The sequence below is a fragment of the Bombus vancouverensis genome, chromosome 13, assembly GCF_051014615.1.
Source record: "Bombus vancouverensis nearcticus chromosome 13, iyBomVanc1_principal, whole genome shotgun sequence".
Lineage (NCBI taxonomy): Eukaryota > Metazoa > Arthropoda > Insecta > Hymenoptera > Apidae > Bombus > Bombus vancouverensis.
This window is the reverse complement of record NC_134923.1, coordinates 10097352-10122848: the sequence shown is the minus strand read 5'-3', so window position 1 is coordinate 10122848 and position 25497 is coordinate 10097352. Positions and strand designations below refer to the sequence as shown.

General features: G+C 37.0%; 2 protein-coding genes across 5 annotated transcripts in view; one reads left to right on the top strand and one right to left on the bottom strand.

Moving 5' to 3' along the window:
• Rap1 (RAS oncogene family member Rap1) overlaps positions 1–22361 on the bottom strand; it is a 70081-nt gene extending 47720 nt beyond the window's left edge. For all 4 annotated transcript variants that reach the window (XM_033343645.2, XM_033343639.2, XM_033343648.2 and 1 more), the window contains exon 1: positions 21639–22361. The gene's annotated coding sequence lies outside the window, so the exon portion shown is untranslated. The remainder of the gene's footprint in view (positions 1–21638) is intronic.
• Positions 22362–24059: 1698 nt separating this feature from the next.
• On the top strand, positions 24060–25495 carry Pex10 (peroxisomal biogenesis factor 10). Its single transcript, XM_033341791.2, has 3 exons — positions 24060–24726; positions 24807–25058; positions 25131–25495. The coding sequence occupies exons 1-3, from the start codon at positions 24439–24441 to the stop codon at positions 25446–25448; spliced, it is 858 nt and encodes a 285-aa protein (XP_033197682.1). The 5' UTR covers positions 24060–24438; the 3' UTR covers positions 25449–25495.
• Positions 25496–25497: the final 2 nt, after the last annotated feature.

The following is a 25497-nucleotide window of genomic DNA, read 5'->3' as shown; positions in this document are numbered from 1 at the left end:
GACCATTTGCCAAGAAAAGACTCGGCAAGTAACAGATAGCGAAAAGTCTCGTTCTAATTGAATCTTCCTAATTTTCGCTGCGAACCTTCCGAACAAGCTAAGATAATTGTTTGCCAGCCCTTTTGCACGATAATTTGCTAATTGATAACATTAACAAATTGGTGTTATTGGTGACATTTTCGTGCAGTTATATCGATGTTTTCTATGAGTTTTCACGTACTTTCGTCATCCACTGTATATGTGTGTTTAACGTTTCATTTGAAAAAAAAAAAAAAAAAGGAGAAACGACGTTTCATATGGACCAACCTAATTCATACTTATACGCAATAATGTGTAGAATGTAATGTAAAAAATAATGCATATGCAAAGACAGAAAGAAATGAGTCGCAAAAGAAACTAAAAACGCACTTTGCAACAGAATTATTTACGCGTACACAACGATACGATTATTATTTGTGTATTTCAAGGAGGAGTAGAAAAAATTAAAGAATCGAACTGGCAAAAATCTGGGGATAAAGTTACAACGGAAACAAAATGTTGAATCTTTTCAACGAGATAACAGAACGTTGTGGACGCTCGCGTAGGGCAAGCAGACCTACGAGATATTAATATAATGTTGAGCCTACTATTTTTATGGTCTCGCGTAAATATAACAGGTGTATGTAATTTTCGTAACGTTACGCTTTATAACGAGACAGCGGATTTTTATGCAAACTCAAATTTCTCAGAATGCAATTAAAAATGCAGCATCTCGGTAGAAAATTCTTTTACCTACCAATTATTATAAAAAGTATTGCACTTTGGATATTTTATATATCTTTCCGTAATTATTCCCTGGAATTTCGCACTCTCAAATTTCTTACAAACCCATTAAAAATCGCCGATCTATTTTTACCTTTTTACATCTTTTTTCTCGACATAGGTGAAAGTGAAGATAAATCGTTGGACTTTTACGATTTGTGTCTCACTGTTGACGAAATTCGTCCAGGTAACACTTTTACGGTTGGCAACTAAGTAATTGCGGATTTTGTGATTAGGTGGTATTGGCAAAATCCGCAATCACTTAGTTGCCAACCCAATATAACAGATATTTTCTATTTAGAATTTCGCGGCTCACTCTGTATATAACGTAAAAATAACAATAAATTTATTCGTATTCCAGGCCCATTATTCTAATTTCTTCGTACGTAATACTACATTCTCAAACATACGCAACTCGTACAAGCTCGCACCAAGTGAATCCTTGCGCAAAAGATAAGAAAACGCAGAATTAAATTTTCCTCGTACGACGCTTGTTTCTCGAGAAAACTTCCAGTTTGAAAATTTCTAATTTAAAGTACACTCGAACGTGGCTGATCGCGGACTGGGCGTTATTCTACACGTAAAAATGAAATTGGAAATGTTGAAGAAATTTTGTCACAACAAGATAATTTGCTTCCGAGAGAAATAAATTTCGACGTTTATCGTACGCGTGCACCGGGCCAACTATCAATTAAACACGTTCAGATTTTATTTTATTCCTCATTTTTTTACTTGTATTCGCACGTAGAATAATTTCCGGATTATTGTTTATTCACGCACAGTTGGCAATTAGTCGTGTGTTCAAGTACGCTTGATAAATTTTCCGACTCAATTTTCTCAAAAACGAAGCGTCGCGCCAAAAAGTTTGATGCTATTTTTTTTCTTTTTTTTTTTTGTTCTTACTTTTTCACCAGCAGCCGCGTCATATCCGCTCGTACGTGTTGTTTGGCCGCACCCTATATATATATTTCGACACCATAAGGCTGCGTATTTGTGGCTTCGCGCAAGAACTGCGCCGACGTGGTATTTTTGCAAAAATGAGTCAAACCCGATAACAAGTTCGCAAACGATAATACACAACTAGTAAGACAACCACATTCCTCTGATAAAAACGAAAAAATTTCAAATTCCATGTAGAAGCAACTTCCCGTAGTATCTGTACACATGGTAATGTAACGATTTTTCGTAAGATAAACCTCGCGCGAGAAATAGCAAAGTCAACGTGAGAACTACAAACGGAATGAGCTTGTTGATTCTCTGTTTCTGCGTTGCAGAGGAAATTCGACACCGACGCTTCGTGCACCGACACACGGACATCTTTCGATTTCTGTTGCTTTAACGCCAACTTCGCCAGACCCGGTCAAACAAACAACCTGCTTCAAAATTGTATTTAAAATTCTATTTCTTTTGTTCGTTTAACTTCACTTTCGTCCGAATGCCTACATCGATCTCTGATTAATCGGTTTGTCAATTTTTGTCAACGCAAGAATTTACATAAAATTAGACGAACAAAAGAAATAACGACGAACACGTAGAATTTGAAATTACATTTTGAAACCGGTCGTTTGACCGGGTCTGGTAAGGTCAGCGTGAACCGCGCCTACGTTTCTCTTTCTTCGATCGACGAGTCGATCATTCTCCAACACACTTTCGAAAGACTTGTTAATCGTCGATCGACGTTCATTATACCGTCGAGCAAGAAGGCACTCGACCATTAATTGATCGGACCTGATTGCACAGGAAGCGAGTCGCGCCACCGTATGGCCTGTCTATATCTAGGGCACGCTCATTACGCGTCATCCTCATGAACGATGATTCGAAAGTGCGTGGAAACGCCTGTCTGCGAATGCTACGTTTTCTTCGTCTGCGTTCAAACACTGGTCGATCGAACGACGCGACGGCACATCCTTCGAGAAACATTCGCATCGAACGACCAACGTAATGCGAATACTTTTCCACCATTTCCATCGTGCGATCAATCGAATAAAGAGCGAAGAGCGGTGTGTAATTAAGAGGCACGAAATTCAGAATGAAATATTTGTGAAATATTCATGAAATATCGAGCGGCCGAGGAACCACCTTTCACCAGCGTTTCAATCGATTTCGTAATTATTGGGTTGGCAACTAAGTGATTGCGGATTTTACCATTAGGTGGTAATGACAAAATCCGCAACCACTTAGTTGCCAACCCAATATTTGAAGGGTCTCCGGTGGAAAAATCATTTGATACGTCCGAACTGATTTTTCGTTGATACTAACGCCACAACTAGCGACTTTTAATACACGAATGCTTTGTACATGGCTAATTAAAATTAAAGGAACACGATTATCAGAATTAATTCCGTAATTGCAAATGAGAAGCTTGGATTACATTCCGATGCTGTGTCTATAAAATCGCATCATCTCGCGGTACAATTTAACGTTACCTTAATTAGAAGATTATCTTCGACCGCGGGTCTCAGTTTCTCGAAAATTTTCTTACGTTTCTTTCGCTTTGCCGCAATTCTGATGGCGGCGTCGAAAGTCTACAAGGCTGCAACCAATCTCTGAACACGTTGTTTAAGAAACCAAAAATCGTGTTGATTAAGGAGCGAGAAAATGCCTAGAAAATTTAACGCGTATCAACATTCTCTCAATGACATTTTTCGTAAAAAAAATTTTACACAACAGTAACGCTAAAAATTTTCTCCGCCCGAAAAACTAAAAGCATGTGGGTATTTTTTAATATTTTAAGTCTGGCCAAAACCCGACGCAAAATTATCCGCTAAAAAGTCAGGAAGGAGAAGAGTGAAAAAAAAGGAAAAAGACAAGAGAAAAAAAGGAAGAAAATAAAACACGAGAAGCAGACAGAGAACAGGAGGGAAGCAAGGCTAATTAGCAAGAAGCCTCATTGTCGTAGATTGAAGATACACGAGATTTTTCGGCGTGACGTGCCGCGTTATTTCTGCTTCGGCCGCCGCCACGCACAGCGCTGCGTGCAAACGCGCAGAAATCGAAACAATCGTTCGTTCGATTCCCATCTTATCGATCGATAATATCGTCACGCTGCAGCATAACGCGGAGACGAACGCCAATTCCTCGACAGAATCGATGGAGCGTCGATAAAAAATCGTCTGCACGCGAGGATCCGATTACTTGAAGATTAGTTCGCTCGTTCGTCGTACGTTCTTCTTTGCCAATTTTTGTCAAATAGCGTTCGTTATATTTGCAACGTGGAACATTCGTAACGTTTTGTAACGCGATACGCTTGAAAGCTCGAAAATGTATTATGTTGTTAAATTCCTTAAAAATCCGAACGAACTTCCCCAGCGACCAATTTCCCCTGTTTTATTTAACAGCATTTAACATTTTCATAAGATACCGAGCGACGCGTGTAAGACGCGAATCCGCGCGTCCTCTGGCCAACGGTTGAAAAACGAGACGAAAGACGCGAAGTGTTAAACGTCGCCGTGTGTGGTTAGACGAAGAAACGAATATTCGAGATATTTGTACCGAGGCAAAAAGTAGGAGAAATATCAACAGAGATGCGATAAAAAAGAAGAATAGAAAAAGAACTTTTACTCGCGTCGAACCTTTCTAACAGCGAGTTTAACGAAGACTGCACGTTATACGAATTATTTGACCTCTGTTCGAATCCTCGTTCAAACTCCGCATCGTACGACGTTTCGTGGCCAAGAACAAACGACTAATTAACATCGCAGCGTAATTGGCCGCTGCTAAACGGCCCCAAGTAACCTTAATTACGATTTCCAAATCCCTGTGCTCGTATTGTACACGTCATCGAAACGTAACACCGTAATACATGTAATTCGCTGGAAACTCGATAACAATTAATAATCGTGCTCGAGGATAGTAAACAAAGGGAGTTGCACGAAATATTCGTCCATTAAGGTTGCATTAACGCATCAAACTTTCGATTCGCGCGAATCGACCAATAGGAAAAATCAAATTTCCATTCGTATCTCGTTTTATCTGATAAATCGGCGAGTTGTTGATAATTATAATCGAGTTGTAACACGTTCAACCATGATATTCGTCGATTAGATTTTCCCTCGATGCTCAACTCGGACATCATTATCACGGATAGATAGAGAAAAACTCGATAGATGGAAACTGTGGTCGAAACATCGAGTCGAAGTTGGAAAGTGAAAAATTGCGAGCTGCATGCTCGGACAATTGAACTTTGTGCGTGGCGAAGAGAATATCTATGAAGAAGTTAGTCCTTGAAATTTACCAAAGTATGGGAAACTAATGGGAGGGAAAAGTGAATTTTAGCGAGAAGATTCTCAGGTAGCGTTTTGTTGGAATTCCAGCGTCCAGAGATACGAGAATTATTTATAAAAGGGTCGTAGCAATAGGAGGACACGTTCCATCGTGTTCCATCGAGGTTTTTTTTTACCGATACAGAGTTTAACCTCTAATAATTTCTAATTCAGCCAATAAAGGCTGATGCACCATGGCGGATCTAAACTGTTCGCAGCGAACGTTCCAACGCTCCGGTCTTCTCGTTTGATTTATTTCTCAATTAACGGCTCGTTGAAAATTCCCAGGTTAAAAGTAATAAATTTCTATGAAATTCGAACAACCAGCTGCGAAATAAAAAGTCAATATGTTAATTACAATTCTGACCCGGTAACTTCGCTCTTTGCCTCGGACTAAATGGAATTAATATTAAATAAAATTCAAAGAAACGGAAAATATTAAACGAGCTAAAATACTGTATGCGGAAGAATTTTCCGAATAATTTGATCTATTCCCGTTCCAAATTCCTCCGTTTTATTAATCACATTTTCTCTTTGCTTCTCCTTTTGCATTGCCTCGCCCCCCCCCCCCTCCTTTGTTTCTTCAACTTGAAATTAAACGAAAACTTGTATCAACAAAGCTCGGGGAAAAGACAAATTACAGAATATTACAGACGAGAATTCTCTCTCTCTCTCTCTTGTTAATATCCTGTGTAATAAAATTCCGCTGTAATATTAAGCAAAAGCTAACTATAAAATATTAAGTACAAGCGAACGTCGATGAAATTCGAAGAGAGAAGACAGATCGGTTAAAAGAAGATGCTACAAGTAACGGTTGCTCTATTTTTTTAACGACGTTCTATACTGTCCACCTGTATATTTTACCAAAAATGTTCTCTCTCGTCTTCCTCATTGTAACTTTCGTCGCGAATAATCCATTTTTTCTCTCCTTCGTTTAAGTTGCCGAAGTAAAAAGACGCTGGAAGATTCATTTGGAAAATTTCCTCTCGATTCTCGTCGTTGTGATTTCACAATTTTCGAGAGAATAAGAAAGATCCGTTCGCTGGTAATTCCCGGCACAACGTCCTCCTTCCTCTGTCCGCCATTTTCCACATCCTCGGAACGCAACCAGCAGCGACCTCCTCCTCTCTTCTCTTACATTTCATTTCGTAACAAATGAGCTACAACGTAACAGGTATCTCGCACGAACCTCAATATTTTGTTACATAAAACGTCACTTATATCGAGCCCTGCAATAATAGCGCGAGTTTTCCTTCCACACGACGAACAGGGACACTCTCTCCCATCGATTATACGTCGAACAATTCCGCGAGAAATATCACCACGACCACCATTGATAACCTCATCTCGTTGGAAATGTTTACCTCGCACCGACGTAATTTTTAACATTCTAATTATTCATTTTGATCTCTACGATCTTCGCCTTGATAATTTCCATCTCCGTAATTTTTATCTTTCCAATTAATTTCTATCTTTATGTTTATAATCGGCACGTTTCGCGTAACTGGGACAAGAAGCGCGTTAAAAATATTGCATCGTATCCCGTAAGTAATATCGTCCTTTGACTTTAGCTTCGCGGAGAGAAAATTAATACTCGCGTCCATTTCTTAATAGTCGCTGTCCGCCACCTATTTCGTCTATTTTTCGTCCACATTACCGAAAAGACGTTGCAGGATTCGAATTACAAAATGTCGCTGGGCGCTGATTTTACTCGTTCGCTGTCGTTGAATTTTTTTACCGCTTAAAAACCGTTTCTTTCACGGTTTCTCCCACGTTTATGACACGTACTCACCGTATACGTACTTGGAGCATGTTTTTTTTGTAACAGCATCCTTTAGCGGTACTGCTTTTTTTGAATTCCTCTGCCGTACAATGTCGCAGACGGTTATATCGTCGACGCTCATTTCACAACTTTTTTTAACGTGAAAAAAGTGCCGATCCAATTGCCTCGAACGCGCGCTACAAACTGCCGTGAGGATACTTTTTACGAAACAAAGGGAAGAATCGCGTACTGTAAACACATCAGCGAAACACGATACGCGCGTTTGTCCAAAGTAAGATAAGAAACGGCGTTACGTAATTATGGGACGACCAAATAGTTAAAAATGGGGAACAACGTCGTTAAAAGTGGCAAAATACGCAGAACGTGTACGGTGTTCGAAAATACGTCAAGTATTCGAAGTATCGTATTATAGTACTATAACATTCAATGGATGGGACAAATGATTTCGTTTTATGTCGTATTATATTATTTTGTATTTATCAATAATATCTGAGCTGCGAATATTCCTGCGAATCTACATTTCTATAAACAAAATTACAAAATTGAGATTTATTGAAAAATTTGTCTGACCCGTTAGATATTCGAACGAGTACTATGCTTCGAGCATGCTATATATTTCTGCATCTCGGAATTTGCCACAAGCGCAACGGCGCTAATCGAATACAGGGAATTTCAAATATTTTCGACGGCAAAGAAATATTTACAAGTAATCGAACTTAAGGAGAAAAATAGAGATGAGATAATTAGATTAATTAATCGTGGCCTGGCAGGTGATTACTCTAAGCGAATAGCTTCTGCGATACAAAATCGATGAGGCCCACTACTAACCGCATTAAGCTTTGCATTATCAAAATTACCGTCCCTGTACTTCGCTTAATATTGTCACAGCATAGTCATCGAGCCATCACTGGACAACATACCGGGTGTCTGCAACTTTTCTGATTAAAATTGAACACTTAGAAAGAGACGTTCGTCAGAAGCAGTTTGAAAGTAAATGTTCAAATAAAATTTTTCAAATAAGATTTCCTCGCTTAACGACCATCGTTCTCGCGAGATTTCGTTACCATTTCACGAAAATAACTCGCTTGGCCATATTTCACCGATATCAACATTCGTGGCGCTCCTAAAAGTCGGCATATTCTGTCTGGGAATTCGAAAATGATTTTATCAGACTTGGATCATCTCCGATCTATTTGCGGGAAGCTTAAACGTGCGGAAATATGCGAAAATACACGAACCGAAGTATCTGCTTGTTATAATATTTAGATTCCACTTGTATACTTTTAAATAAGTTCGTCTCTTTTTCTTTTTAAAAAGACGATTACGCAGAATTCTTTTTCTGTTTCTGATATTTTAATGGATCGAAGAAAAATACGAAAATCTTTGAACACCGATACGGTTTGGTGACAAATTTCGTCAGTTACAAGAGATGAATAAAAATTTGGCAACGTTCGTACAGATCGCTGCAGAGTTTGAGAAGTTTCGCTCTACGGAAAGAGGGTAAACATTGACAATTCGAGATACGGATCAAGTATCGGTAATCCGAGATGCAGAAGCTTTTATGGAAGATTTTTCTTCTTCTTCTCGATATTACAATATGCGAGAAAAAATAGACAGCCATCGCGCAGGTTAATGTAGTGGAATTATGAAGAATCTGATTACAAAAGCTCGATGGATAATTACGTTTATTCGGAATATTTTCGCGGTGGGGAAAAGATTGCAAAGACTTGGAAGACGAAGAGCTGCGGAGTAAAAAAGATAATTAAACGATAACGTTTATCTTTGATGAGCGGTGCCATTATGAGCAACTACTCTTTGATTTTTAGCAGCTTGATAAAATGAACGATGGTTCGTAAAACTGTAATCAGGGAATTTTCGCCTCCGCGAACGATAGATGAAAGATACTGTGCGAATACTTTGCTGTAGAAACTAGAGTTTCGGTACGTTCACCTTCGAATCAGATATTCCTGTGAATGGATAAAATCGACTATATGAATGATCTGAATAAATGATGACCGGCAAAAGTTACTCTGTACGTACTTATATCCTACTACGTATATCCAATGAATTCGAAAATCTGCGCGGATGCCCGAGAAAAAATTCTCGTAACGCTTTGACATTTGAAAAATGAACATTCGTTATTGAAATTCCTATATTGTACGCTCAATAATAAATATATAGAACATAATGACGGAATTATGCGTCAGATGTAAAAATTAATTCGGTGCTTTCACATTTAAGCGATTGTAAGTATGATTGAAATTAAAACGCTGATCCTAGAGCTTTCGTGTGCCAACCTTGACATTAAAAAACACCATATGATCCGAATTTCCCTAGCATCGTTCGTCAGCCATGTTAATGAAATATAAAATACAAGAAATATAATGTAAATACAATAATGAATATAAATTCGTTTGAAAAATGAGCATCCGTTGAAATTCTCATACTGTATACTTGATAATAAACATATAGAATATGATAACAGAATTATACGTTAGATAGAGAAACTAATCCGATGTTTGTACATCTAATCGGTTATGTTTTACATGAAAATATTTTTCCCGCCAACCTTAACGTCAAAAGACATCAGAAAAACCATCGTTCCACCGCTGTATTAATACATTATCAAACATAAGACATATAAGGATAACAGTCAAACGTAACAAACACGATAATGAATGCGAATACCATAAGCTAAAAATTTAAAATTATCTCCAAAACTTTTTCTAACCTCAAAAATCTCGATCGTTAACCTAACCTAACCTAACCTAACCCTACAAAGAAGAAAGCGAACTTATCTATCAATGGTCGGTTAATATATTACTACAACGACAACAACAACAACAATCGTAAGAATATTAATAAAAAGCGTGAAAGAGCAGCGAAGATGATCCTCGAGGTTATCGTAATCGCGAGTCGAAAAGCTTCGAGTGGAAAAATATGGAAAGAAAGGAGGAGAAAACAGAGGCTCCGCAAAGACTGAACGATATCGTGACGGTTCTTGGAAGCACCAGCGATGCGTTACACGGTCAGCCAAGAAAATTGTAGGGCTTACATGCTTCGTGTCATTGCGTGACGCAAAATGACTCATAGGTTCGTGGACCTTATGGCGAGTTAATGGGTTCCCTTAAATTTCCCCCTTTCAATGTATCTCCTATCTGCTTCTTTACAATCGTTGTACAACCTTTCGGCGTCGTTTTATTTCAATTTTCATTCCTTGCTTCCATTCAATGTATCGGCCGTACTTAGACCACGAATATTCGTACGACTTTGTATTTTTCTGGCCATTAAATAAACGAAACGCAGGTAGCGATCTGTTTCGTCCACTAAATATTATCAACGATTACCGTATCTTGGTTATTTCATATTTTTCTACGCCTACACGCAGTCTGTGCACTGCCTACGTCTGTAAATTGTACCGTAAGTTGCCTACAGAACCTGGAGTCGATAAAGAGAAAAACTGCTCGTTATAGAATCTGTGATTGTACGATATTTATTTTCCGCCTTTCATCACATTGGACCTTTTTCTTGACCTTCAAATCTTCAAAAATGAATCTTTCAGCAAAGATGAAATTTTCTGCGAATTCTGCGCGGATACCCTTGCCCGACTGTCGGAACGACAATGTTAGCGATTTTGAAGATAGCTCTTCGATGTAAGTACCTAGCGTGTTTTAGTTCCGATCTTTGGACCAACAGAAAGATAGAAACCTTCGTGATCGATCGTGATATTAAGAACGAAAATTTGTAAAACACGATGCTGCACGATACCTCTTTGCTTCCACAAAGAAGCGAATGGATCTCTGAGAAAAATTTCAGAAAAATTAGAAAACGCCGGCGAAAGAAAGAAACAATTTACGAGGAGATAAGAAAGAATTAGTAATTAAGGTTCCATTAGACCGAACAAAGGGGCAATAAAGACGTGATATTATGCAATAAATATAGTATACTAGTATACAAAGCTACGGAATATATAAGCGTATAATCGTAACAACGAGACGAGTATATTACAAACCGGAAGTCATCCGAAGCCGCAAGCCAAGGATTATGCATAAAATGAAAATAAAATAAAATAAAAATGAAATGAAACATTTACAGAAAAAAGAGAAAAGAAGTGACCAAAGAATTGATATATAATTTCACGTCGTTGTTATCCGTACAGTTTGGTTTCCGGTTTGTTTCGCGTCCATAAACTATCGCAAAGACAAATACAATTTCTGGGCTATCAAACTGAAATAAATAAATAAATACAACAACGTACGATATAAAGTAAAAGTAAACCGAAAAGATAAAATAATAGTGGCGACGGGATGCAATGTCGACCCAGCGACGCTGTTGTAAGCGGTCACAGTGATTCAATTTTGAAAACGATAGCCCGCACACGACTTCGAATTCGATACCGCAGACTGCAGGTTTAAAATCTATACGATTTCTTGCTGATGATACGTCGCAGACTATCGATTTGTCTCGCCCGAGGAAATCCGATATCGTCGTGTACTCGTCGATCGTCGCTCGATTTAATTGCTACGAGCTTTTTTTCTCGTCGTGATCGAGACGAGAAAATGAGAATCGGTTTGGTGGTGGAAAAGTGATAATGGAATTTAATTGCTAGAGGTTTCCCCGTGACGATGGAGTCGAAGGTTCCCTCGATGGTGGAAAATGCATGTCCGAACCCGGTGCTCGATCGTAATATTACCGATGTTGGTAGACGCGCAAAACTACAGAGAATCGACGTGGTCGCTAAAGCGCTGATGATTTTTACGCAAATTCGTACAAACTCGATCGAGCAAATGGAATCTGAGTAAAAATTTAGTTCGTCGATCGAATATTACGATGACCTTGATATACCTTGAATATTTTGCGTATTTTAGCGTACAGGTTTTGTATTCCAAATCTAACGCTTTGCAAATCAAATTCAAGCGTTCGCGCGATACTCCACTTTTTCTACTCCGCTGCCAAAGTTCTCGAACGACGAATCCTATCGAACAAGTTTCTTCGACGCATCAACCTACGTCCGTTGACCTTTCGAACGGCGAACAGGTTGATCGGATATTTTAATTGACGACTCTGTTGCACCCGTTAGCCTTGAGATTGTCACGATTATGACACGAAAACGTGACAATTTCGGGGGGGGGGGGGATGTTAGTTGTTAGCTGTGATCTATTGGTCGAATTCCATCGATATTATCGCGTTTAATACGCCATGTTAATTCGTTCGTTGCAGCTATTAAGAAGGGTATTGGTGAACGAGCTCGTTGAATATGGAAATGGTTTGCAAACGAGTCTCCGGCCGAATGAATAATTCCGCTCGATCCGATTCTCTTTTAATACGACTTCGACTCGTGTAAATTTCTCTTTGCCGAGTTTTCCTTCCAGCGGAGAGGAGAGAAAGAAAACGATAGCATATAACGCGTTAAATTCTGTTCGTCCGCTTTCACCTGACTTTTATTCCAGTTACCGAACGTTCCATCGTATCAATCCATTGTCAATTATATTCGTTGGTTTCTACGCAGGAGAACCGCTTTTTTAACGCGACATTTATTTACTCATTTCCCTAATTCATTCGACCTTTTATAGCTATCGTCGTTGAAGACGTTTACGCGCTAGATTTACTAGAATTTGTTGATAATAGAAAAATACTATTGGGTTGGAAATGATTTACGAACCGTGGCACAGTTAATTCGTACATTGCAAAAGGAAATGAAGCTTTAAGGGCGTACTCTGTGTGCTCGTGTTCGTGTTCGTGTGTGTGTGTGTGTGTGTTTTGGATAGAATTTTCCAGCGAGTAAAACTAAAAAGAATTAGAATGTCTACGAACATTAGCTATTTAAGCAGGAAGATTTTTTTTCCGTAATCAACATCCTTCGAACACAGTACTCGCGTGTTCCCGTAACAGGAAACAGGCTGATAAGAAAGATTAGCTCGATTATAAAATTCCACAAAGTGCGTTAGAAATATGCGGCTTCGGTATGCCGCGCGAGACGACAATTTCAGCGTACAAACTTTTATTATAAAATCTTCCCAGTGTAGATCGTACAAAAGCTTTACTGTAAAAAATCTGCCGATCATCGTAGGACCGGATTTCGACGTACGAAACTGTACAATTTCGTAATTTGCAAGAAACTTGCACACATAGGTACCGGCTTTCGAAATAAACAAATTTCTCATTCGTCGCGGGTAGCAGATTTTAATCGATCGAAATTAACAAAATCTCGCAAACGTAGATCGTACCAAGCTTCAAAATAGAAAAATCGTGCGACCGTTGCGGGTAGCAGATTTTTCCGTACAAAATTGAATATACAGGGTGGTTGGTAACTGGTGGTACAAGCGGAAAGGGGATGATTCTATGCGAAAAAAGAAGTCGAAAATATAGAATAAACATTTTTCGTTCGAGGCTTTGTTCTCGAGAAAATCGACTTTGAATTTTGGCTCGGTACGCGCGCGCTCGCACTTTATCGCGTCTCGTTATAACGGATCTCACTGTAGATCGTTGTCTCGATTGACGTTATTGTTTTCATTTTTAAAATTTTTATTCTATATTTTCGACTTCTTTTTTCGCCTAGAATCACCCCCTCTTTCCGCTTGTACTACCAGTTACCAACCACCCTGTATATAGTTTCGTAATGTACGTAGAATCTTTGAAATTTCCCAGATAGCAGATTTTCGTGTAAAAATATCGCTAGACGATTTTTATAGTCGGAAAAATCGCAGAATCTTCGAAATTTTGACCAAAATATTTACATGTTCTCTACCAAAGCAGGATATTTCGTTTTTTGACGATGTAGAAAATTCTTTGATAACAGTAAATAGATTTGCCTTCAGAATTCGAGCTAACAGCATAATCGCGCTATGGTAATCGAGTACGTAGTCGACGCTAGTCCGAAACTATCGATTACAGAGGCATAACGCGTGCATCTATATCAACCCTTTTAGTGGCAAGCGGCGATGTATCGCCCTTTCAAATATAGTACATAGCCAGAAGTGCCACCGAGGATATATCGCCGCTTCCGTAACCGTTTAAACCACCATTGCTAATTTACTATCCTCTTTCGAGCTGCCTTCTACTTTTCTGTCCTTCTTTTTACCTCGATAACGTGTTTTACAATCAGTCTGTTTCTTCGTTCTTAACCTCGCTACCTTAAGGTCTGATTTTTAATATCTCATGGAAGATTGGAATATTCGCTTCTAAGTCGTTTCATAAAAATCAGCATTTTAGATTTTACTTTCTTTTTTTTTTTTTTCTTGCTTTTCAGGTGAAACAACTTTTTTTTTTTTTTTTTTTTTTTTTGATGAAATAACTATACAATTAAATCGCGGATTTTTATGAATTTTGGGGGGAAATCTGGAGTTTAATAGATAAAACATCTTTCCGTCTGATGCTTGAAAATTATATTGACAAAAATACGACTTTGCATAAACACCCGCGATCTTAATAATAATTTTAAGCGTTATGTTGTAAATATTACGGTTAATTACAATTGATCACAGCGATATAAGCAAGATATTTATTTATTTATTTAAAGAAGTCATTATCTATCTCGAGATCCTAAAATGTTCAAAACAATATTGAGTTCAGGAGTGTTCCTTCGAATCAAAAACCTATGTTTTCTAATCAAATTTGTTAAAAATAAACTCGTGAAAAATAGAAACTCCCTTTTCAAAGTGTGATTTTAGATGTATTTTATGAATCCTTGTAAATATCAGACTTTAGAATCAAACCAAATACGTTTCACTCCAGGTGTCTCGCAGTTAGGTTCTTTTTTTTCTCTCTCTCTCTCTTTTTAAGAAGAAAATTACAATATGACGGAGTTTGCCACTGAAACATTCATTCTTTGATAACAAAAACCTTCTTCGTAAAGCTGGTCGTAAATCTTAGATTTCCTATCCGAAAGAGAGGTTCTTGGTTTCTTAAAAAAAAAAAAAAAAGAAAGTTTGCCTCTAAATAGAAAATAGGTGCAAAAATAGCAAGTCTGGTTCGACAGAACGTAAATCATGGATCTTAGACAATAGAACGTACGAGCAACAGATGTTAAGCGTTAAATTCTCCCTGTAGAATAGAAGTTTCTTAAAAAAGAGTGCGAGCAGACTGAGAAACCGCATTCCGCCGGATCAAGCGATAAGTATCGATAAGCATTTATTCGTCAAAGTCTACTAAGCAAAGTTTACACTATAAATAAAGAACCAATAACTTATAAATAAGCGTGCAGTTATCAAGGGTAGATAAATTCGAGGGAAGTCTCTCCACGGAAAGGGTGAACATGTATGTTCTGCAAAAATAAATGGCAAGTTAGAAACTTGGAATGAAAATTGAAGAAATCTTATGGCACTTTAACATTATCGAAGTTCAAAGTATACGTAATCGAACGCGTAATACATGGACGCGCACGCGGTTCACCTCAAAATGTCCTTTCTCTGCGATGCGTATGAGACGTCGTTTTGTTGGATACTTTCATCGAAAGATTATGCGTATCCATAACATTTCACGTGCTAGCTACGTCGCAGCAACGTTCGCTACGACAAACAATTGCGATTTTATCGTCGCTATAGACAGTGTATATCCGATTAATCTGTCCGATGCGAATTATAAAATCGTGAAAGTACAGTCCATTTATCACGCTTTTCTCGAAAACGTTCGATAACAAAAATCGAGAAAAATTCTAATTAAAGGAAACGAGATCGAAGAAGATTCACTGGTCGGATGGAATTATATTTTTCGGTGTGGATCGCTGAGGCTGAATCGTAGCGGAAAGGGCGATGGTATTGTATAAATTGACCGTACGTTTCCTTCAGCTGGTTACCTGCTTTCGACGAGTATACTCGTCGCGAAGGAATGGCAATATTTCGTGTTGCGACGAGTATACTCGTCAGGCGTAAAATCTAGTTACAAGCTGACGTTTAAATTGCAATTTCAACGAAAATGGAAATATATTAAAATAATTAAAAAGATGTAAATAGTTATTACATAGAAGAAACAGTGTACAGTGTGAACAACGCGATACATTTTAGCTACACACATTTCAAAGAGGTCGCTACAGCTAACTGGTTAAATATCTTTCGATAATCTTTGTATAATAGTTTTCTGTATAATATGTGCGTATAATATCTTTGTAGAATGTTATACGTTTTCAGATTGGTTTCAAATTTGACCGCTGTATAGCCATAAAAAAAAAATGGAAACTTTCTAAGTAGTTCGATATATATAATAGGTAGGAGACTGGTACGTAGAGAGAACGAGCTATGAAATAGAGAACGATAGAATGTAGAGCAGAGGAGATCGAATCGACGCGAGCGACACAGTGACGCGATAAAATGTGGAAAAGTATCGTTGAGAATAACGCGGATATGACGCGATACACTTTCGTTACGTCATTTCTCGCGTAGCGAGCGTTACAAATGATTGCATTAGTTCATGAGTCACTCTCGCCTCGCCAAGCGAACGTAATAGTAATTTTGCACGGAACTCTGCTCCATAGACACTGGCGAAGTATGCTCCACCTTAAAATGTGATACGTATAATTAGAACGATACGATCTGCCATGTATATTTAGCGATATGCGTACAATTTTTATTTTAAGCACTGAGTAACGTATTGCTATATGCTTTACTTATCTGGATTAAAGTAGATATTCCTCTTTATTTGTTATTAAATATCAAGCGTTAAACAAACAGTGTTTTATCGTTTTTATAAAAGTCGATATTTTTACGATTACGTGTCTATGGGAATTTGGGATAAAATTTTGGGAGATACGTATGGGAGATGATGTACAATTTTTTGTGAATTATAAAATTTGGAATATGAAAGTCCGAATATTGCAAAAGAGCATTGCCAAACGTTCCAATCCGAGGGAAAAAGATCCTTAAATTTCTAAATCTTAAGAAGGGAAATCTCCAAGTTTCCAGATTTTGAAACAAAGTTCCCTAGATCCGCTAGATTCCCTAGAGAAAAGAAATCTTTATTTTTCGGATGAAAGAATTGCCCGATTTGTCAAAATCCAAGCAAGCTTGGGAATTTGGAAGCTTGTTGAATCTTCTAATTCGAAAAAAAAAAAAAATAAAATAAAATGAGAATACGAAGAATTCGAGAGACGAGATAAAAGAGGAAATTAGTCGTGAAACTATGAGATTGTGTATTGTATCATCTATTTATTTATGGAGGCTAAGGTCGATATTTATCTGAATCAGCGTGCACCCAAATAATAGGTAATGAAATCATCGCTAGCTCTATTCCTCGGTGACGTACGACGCCATCGTGAAACTCGACGACAGCTAAACATTTTTATTGTCCTTGCGAAACTTACTCACCGACCTGCTGACTTGCTTGAAACGCACAATATAATGAAACGTATACTGAAAAAAAAAAAACCTGACAAAACTCTGCTGCCCTCGTTTTCCATATAAATTTTCTACCCAAATATTTTGTTACTTTAACTCCGCATTTTTACTTTTGCTCTTACAAAGTTTCCTAGTGAAATTTGCAAATAACCTATCTACTTACAATAATTCCCTAGGAACTTAGAAATTAATTCATTAACAAATGAAACTAAAACTAAATATAAACATTCAAAAATATATTACGATTCTTTTAAAACGATTCCACTAAAAATATCAAAGATATATCCTAAGAAGACTATGTCTAACCAAAAAAAGCATCCTAATAAACATGTTACAAACAAAAATCCCGAGGGGAATATTCCCAACAAAAAAGTGTAACAATATTACATACGTACAAAGTGTCACGAACAAAAATTACTAAATATGTATTTCAGTCAGAAAACTTTTTCCCCCATTCTCTTCACCAGTATCACCAACATAGCCAAACAAAATACTGAAAACGTTCGTCCGGCTGACATTCGTCACGTTGAGCTCCATTGTTTATCGTTCGTCATTGCTGCACCGTTCGAACTTTTTTTCTCGATACACGCAACATTTCCCCTAGAACTTATCTCGAGAAACGAAACCATATCGTGTTCTTTTCCGATCCGATTTTTTTCCCTCGTATATATCCGGCACCTTCTCGTTATCTCGTATCTCGGATATTGCGTCACGCCTGAAAATATGCGCGAAATTTCCAGGACTTTGTAAGTTAGTTCGTTCGACGATTGGAATTCGTTTTTTATCGGCGAGCAGAGCAAGCAAAAGAGAGAAAGGGTAAAGGAGTAGGGGAAAAACGGTTCCCAATATCGTTCGGTAAATCATCTTTATTCATGTTATAAATTAAATTGAACGTGATGAAATATATATATGTATGTATGTATGTATGTATGTATGTATATGTGTATGTGTCTACGTCTTTTTTTATTTATCTCCTCTACTGAAGATAATAAAAGAGTTCGTCGTATACGTATACGGTTTTCCACGAGAGATTGATTTATAGCATTAAAAAGAATTAGAGGAAATTCTGTTTATATACTTTTTTTATTTCGTTATGAAAAATAAAATTCCATCGCCGAAATATATTCGATTTGTTTAATTTCGTTGGTAGCATTCAACTTTTATATTTTTTTCTGTGAAATTAAGTAACGAAAGAATAAATGGCTAAATACCGGTTAATCTCCGGAATTACATTTAACTTCGAAAGAGCGTAAAAAATTGTACATCCTGTCAGAAATATCAAAAATTTCCTATGAAATATTTTTCTGTTTTTATGAATTTCATGTAACGAGCTATCAAATGATTTACCGTTAAAGAGAAAAATAAATAAATATCGATATATCTCCGGAATTCTATTTAACTTAAAACAAAAAAGGTGAAAAATTATCCTATAACTTGTCTCTGGCCTTTCATTTTATTAATCAGATTTTATGAATGTAAGGAAGAACAAAATAATTAAATAACAGGCTTACTGTTGATGTTATTCAAGAGCAAACGACTTCAATTTGCACGGTCCGTTCTTTCGTCTGCCAGTTAAACACGGAATTCTGCGGATAAATAAATTGACGTATCGAATTTCAAAAAGATGACTAAAAATAACTCGCGTTAAATTAGCCACGCGGTGGCTTTCAAACTCGTTATCTACTTCGCTCCTGATAACTTGCCACCTTCACCATTCTCGTTTCCAGCGAGTTGCTGCGAGTTTCATTATTTTACCGCGTTTATTCGTTAATTCACTTGATAAATATTAAACCGTGGAATTTTTAATACCAAACTACCATTAATAAGAACAGAATAAAACTCGACGCGCGTTCAATTAAATTAAATAATACGAATACAAATAACTAGCAACGAGTTCATTTATTAGAATAATTATTTACCACAAATGTGATTCCAACCGTGGCAACGATACGCTGTTATAACCTGTTTTCACGAAAACGAACGCTCCCGACTGCCATAGAAACAGAATTTACGGGTCACATGACAGCGCGTTGCATTCTTCGTCGAAACAGCGCTAATAATTAGCTTCCACCTCTGTCGTCTATCCGTGTCAACAATAAATCCGAATGGCAACTTATCTGCACCAGATTTGATCGACAAAGAACGTCTCCGCGGAACATAACCACAAAATCACAAAAATTCCGTGCGTTGAATTAACCATGTAATGGCACCCTGTGTCTGTGGACTTTGGACTATCAAATTGTACACTAGAGTCTTTTAGGTTAGGTGAGACTTTCACACTTTTAAATCATGTAAAATATTCTAGATAATTTTATTAACGTACATTATATACACTACCATATACATACATACATTATTACTTATATGCATTGATGTAGATTCAGATCTTATGCATACAGTTTGAGGTTATGAAACTCGATGTTTATATTTTGCATAAAAAAACTATATTTAATGATACGATTTAAGATCGTACAGAACAATCAATTATTTATTTTTAGTGTTACTATTTCCAAATACTATTAACAAACATTTAAAAAATTGTCTCCTATTCATTCGTTCATTGTGCCAAACATTAAATTATACAAAATATTCGAATTAAATATCGAATCACTAAACATAGAAATATACTGTCCACGAAAATGATTTTCTTACCTCTTTTCTCATGCCAAATACATTTGCACTTCCAAAAACTAGGGTGTACTAACTTAAACTTTCTATTGTTCAAAATCGAGCTCGTCTTTTCCTAACACACTTACTCAAGTTATACGTGTCAGTGCGAAAATATTTTAGAGAGTAGAGGCGACCATATACATATATATATTATATATTTATATAGACAATTTTTATGGGAACATAAAAGACCAAGTGTGCCATTGTAAGGTTAGAAAAGTCGATTATACGCCATAATTTTTTATCGCGACTAACACAACACGTTATTTTCACACGAAGGAAATTCATTAGAATTGATACACGATTCCATACACCGCTCGAGTCAATAGTTCAATCACGTATAACGAATCGATTGACGGTGATACACTATCGCACGTTTTAAAATATTATGGCTGTGAATCAAAGAAACTTGAGAAGTTCTTTAAATATATGCGTAGAATACGCAATAAAAAAATCCGGCTCCAATACAAAGAAATACAAGTGAATTTCTAAACATAGTAAACAAATAAACGCTACTGTTTTCCATCACATATACTGTAAACTTCGAAAAACTATATACAGAAATCGAAAAAGAATATTAGTAGGTAACACAGAAATGAAGTTTGTTAACGGCATTAGAACTGTGAGCCATTCTAAACAATATAAAAAAAGAAAATAGAATTTTCAAGTAAGCAAATTTAGTAAACAAAATCTGAAATCTAAAATACGAAGGGCGTCGCTAATACCTATGAACATTTGGTGCGATATTAAACTTATACAAAAAAAAAAAGATTTTTATAAGAATGTTTGATACACGAGTGCAAGACGAATAAAATTCGATCTAAATAACTGTACACACACTCACACTATACTATCATATACACGAGTGCAACTATATAAATATACTTATAAATACAAGAAATAAATATCCGAGGCACAAAGCGTCGTCGTTGCATGTTGCCGGGTTTCTTTCTTCTCGAGTCACTTCCTGCGCTGCCAGTGACTCACGTGAATCACCGAACAGTCAAAAAGAAGAAGAAGAAAAACGAACAGGCGAAAGTATTCTCGAAAGAGTCTCCATGCGCTATTCATCTTTGCCAAAATATGTTCAAAACCAGCAACTTTTCGCACGAATCACTACGTTTATCGTAAATTCGAAAACTCGAAACGAAACGATCCGATAGACGAACCTAACCTATAAGGAAACCTGATCCCTTTCCAGCCACCCAGACGACATCATTTGACACAGGAAAACCGGCGTGTACGCGAACGAAATATCGTCACATGAAAACGATCGCTATATATGCAATTAACAAATTGACTGCCATGCGAATTTTATATATTTGAGAGTCGTAATAAATATACATCACCATAACATTTCATTTTTATCAAATATTATATTGTATTTGAACACTTTTTTCTGACAATATTATCCAAATCACATTATTCGAAATTCGGTAGTCCACGAAATTGATGTTATTTTAATCGCTCCAAAAAATTTAGTAAAATATGAGTCACCCCACATGACCACCATGGCAGTCAATGTGTTAATAACCAATCCACGTAAGAACAAGTTGCAAACGAGAATATATATAAATACGATAATAGATAGAGAGATGTGATTCTAATCTTAGAAATCTAGCAAAGAATCGGGCACCGCCTGAGAAAACGCGCGGGCGGCCACCGTGCATGATTTCCGGCGGCGTTTGCCTGGCGTGCCACGCCACGACGACCTCGCAGGGGGGTATGGACGCTGTTCTTTTTTTAGAAAACTATATTATCCCTATAGAGACACATTGGTTTTTTTTCCCTTACCTTGCACCTTCGAAAATATTCGTTGAATCTGTTTGGCGTACTCGACTCGTACACCCGTGTACCCCTCGGATCTAATGGCCCTCTATCGCACTCTCGTATTCGTCCCTCTCTTTCTTCCTCGCGCACTCCTTCGTTACACTCTCTTCGTCTCCCTCCCTCTCTATCGTACGTTCTCCGTCCTTGTCCACGGCCCACTATATCCCAATCTACAGAGATTCTCCGGCGATTACTCGCTTCCTACTCCTGTGCTGGTCGGTTCGTCGTCCCGTACGCGTAGCGAACACATCGAAAGCGACCGCGGGGAGAATCCGTGGACTGGTGCCGACTAATACGGTCGCCACGAACCAGATATAGTCGCTACGAACGAAACGAAACGTGCTCCACCGGTGGCTGAGAAAATTCCGCACTCGGTCGAAAATCTCGCGCGCCGCGGGTGCACCAAAGCTCCTTAGGGCACGGTCCTCTATACGATCGCCTCGATGAGCCGATAATCACTGGCTCGAGGCGGGTCTTCCACACACCACCGGATAACAACCTCAGTTCGGATAATGATTTTACTAGATACGGTCGAACGGCCTCGATACGGTTCCTCTCGGTTTTCCAAAGCACTTTCGCGAAAAGCAGCACGACACCAGCCCACGATTCTACCGTTATCTAGGGCGATGCCTCTCTGCTGCTCGCCGCTTTGCCCTCCGTCTCAGACTATGCAGCTACGTAGACTGCGAAGATGGCCGTGCTCAGTGGCACATACGCGGCACGCGTCTGCCTTACCGACTTATGGCGGTCAGTGCTGCGTCGATAACAATTGAAATACGGTTTCCGCTGTCGTGTGAATTAGCTTTCTTTTTAGATTTGGCGGTATCGATATGTAAATTGGGAGCGAAGTTTGAAATTTTCTATACAGATCGCTCATTTGCTGCAACAACTTGAAAATTACAATTTTAAGGGAAACGAGTTTGAACGTTTTAAATCCTGTCAAATAGATATAACAAGATGTCGAGCTTACACGAAGGTATTGTAATGTTAGCATCGTGTCCTTTATGGAGGCGACGGCACGTGTCAAGGTCTCACAAGAACGATCGGGCTACCAATATCCATAAGCATAGGCATGGTGATGACAGGCAGTTAAGATGCGCGTATGTTATGTTATAGTTTTGGGTGATGAGTGGCAACCCAATATTTTCCTAATTAATTCTCAGAAATGCGCACACATGTGTTCCGGCCTGATAACAGGGTGTCCTACAGTGCATGTAGGGTGATAAGAATGTCTTAGAAGGATTTGGTCACAGACTGAAGAAGACGATGTAACTTCTGGCAAGAGAATTGAGTCGAACAGTTCAGCATTTGCCCCAGAACCTTGAAAGAGAAAAGTTACCTAGAAAAATTTATAAGACATATTTACCTTTAAGCTACCCCATTCTGAGTTTCCATAATCCAAATTATAATGCAATTCCCTTAATTCCCAAAATTCAAATTATGATGTAATATGAAAACTCTTGTTAAATTTTATCGTTATTGGTATAAAACAAGAACTTTCCAAAGCTTAGTTTGAAGTATACATAAAATATTATTCTTATTCATTTAGTGAATAAGAAAAAAATTTAATTTAACAATAAAAGAACTAAATGGGGCAGTAAAGTTGCAAGTCTAAAGTTCTCACAATCAACGATTTTACCGGCAATATTAATTCATTATGAATTAAGTTATTGAAATATTAGTCATTTGTGTGGATTAGAATTTATATATTAGTAATAAATTGATTATTAGAATGCATATAACGTGCTTACGTTATAGAATTAATTAAAAATGGCAGCAGTGTTTTAAAATGAAAAAAGTTGCAACAATTTTCGGGCCTTTATAAGTAACCAACTAGTTACGTTTCTTGTCTAGGGAAATGCACGTAATCGTATTCAAATTCTTTACAGCAGACATTTGTTTCTTGCTTTTCAAATCGTTTTTATGCTTCGTTTTTTATCTTATTATTAATTTATAATGACGTTAGAAGTAAATAATTGGTGTTATTAGTTGTTAAATGGTTTAAAGAGCAGTGCATTTCCTTTCAATCACTTAATTACTTGAAATAATGAAATATTACAACACTGGTGAGTTTTTCCATTTTTTAAATTTCATTATCACTATATGGTGTGTCAAATATGCAAAGAAGTCTATAATTCTTTATTTATGAATTAAAATAGGATATATTTGTTTGGTTTACGTATATTAGATATTTTATGTTCTTAGTATTATAAATGTGTGTCTATACATATATGGAACACATATACTTAAATTGTATACGTGTATGTGTATTTCTTATTATAAATAAAATGTTTAAAAAATTAATTTTTTGAAAATTAAGATAGTATTATACTGTATTGAAAATGGAAATTGTCAGATAAAAATAATTTGAACTTGCAAAAAATTTGTTTCACGTTGATTGTGCACTCTACGATTGACGTTCGTCGCGCAACTGCGTGATATAATTTTGACGATATTCTTTAATTTTTATGAAACATGTATTTACATGGTTTTTTATTACTTTTCTCTAACATTTAATAGATAACAAATACATATTTTTATTCTAATTGTCACGTTAGAGGTCAATAAGAAACAAAGTGATAAGATTCTTTTAAATGTTTGAGGTTATATATGTATATTATTTCGAATAATTTTACTTGTCATTATTCATTAATTCAATGAGTGTTATTTTTAATATTGGTGGTTTCTTCGTGTTTAATTCAACAAAGCGATCGTATTTCATAATTTTTCGTACAAAGAAAGTTTAACAAGTTGTTCACCAAAAATGGAAGTAAAGAAAAGAATTCGAAAGTTAAAAATTGCGAGTCAAGCCGAAATTCTACGATCACATCAGAGGGACGATGACTTTGTTAAATATCTACGAGAAAAGATCGCGGATGTTCTACAAATTCTTGAAAGGCGAATTGGCTTGCTACCCCTGATACACTCAGACATTCCATTCAAGTTAATTTATTTCTTTTTTACCTCGGGATTGGGGAACCAGACGTTAGGAGAAGAATACACTGGAATTGTGCAGGCCAACTTAGATGCTCAAAAAGTTCCATCTATATATGTATGTTAAAATACTTTAAAAGTATTCCAAACACAATGCACTAAGCTCTATTAACATGCAATATTTAACTTATTATTCAGGCAAGGGTACTGGCAGTAATTTTAGAATGCCTTGGAGAGAAAGCATTGATAAGATTACTAAAAAGATTAGAATTATCAGTCAATCATCCTCATAGTAAATTAACTCCTGCAGCTGCAATATTTTTAAACTCTTTCATAACAAAAATGTATACTATGATACCTATTTTCATATTAGTGCACAAGGGACTATTTTATATGTTTGGTCACTATTATAGTTTGGGCAAAAGAATAGCACGAGTAGATTATGCAAAGGTAATTTTTACACAATAATATTATTATGATGGTGGTTGAGATATTCTCTACTAGTTTCTTTTAAATTTAAAGGTATATGGTCATCGGCCTACTGATACTATCAGTTGGGGATTAAAATTATTAGGAATTGCTACGCTTGCACAGTGTGCGCTAAAGATCTGGCAAAGCAAGGACAGTGAAAGCCCTTTTAATAAATACTTAACAGTCACTGAGAAACATAGTAAGCTGATGTGCCAGTTGTGCCTTGAAAAAGTGCCAACAACTACCACACCCTGTGGTCATTTGTTTTGTTGGTTTTGCCTTACTGATTGGTTGAATACTAAACCACAGTGTCCACTCTGTAGAGAACATGTTGTACCTACTAGAATAGTGCATGTAATGAATTTGTAAATATTTTTAACTACTTATAAAGAGAAATTAATAAAAAACAACATGCAGA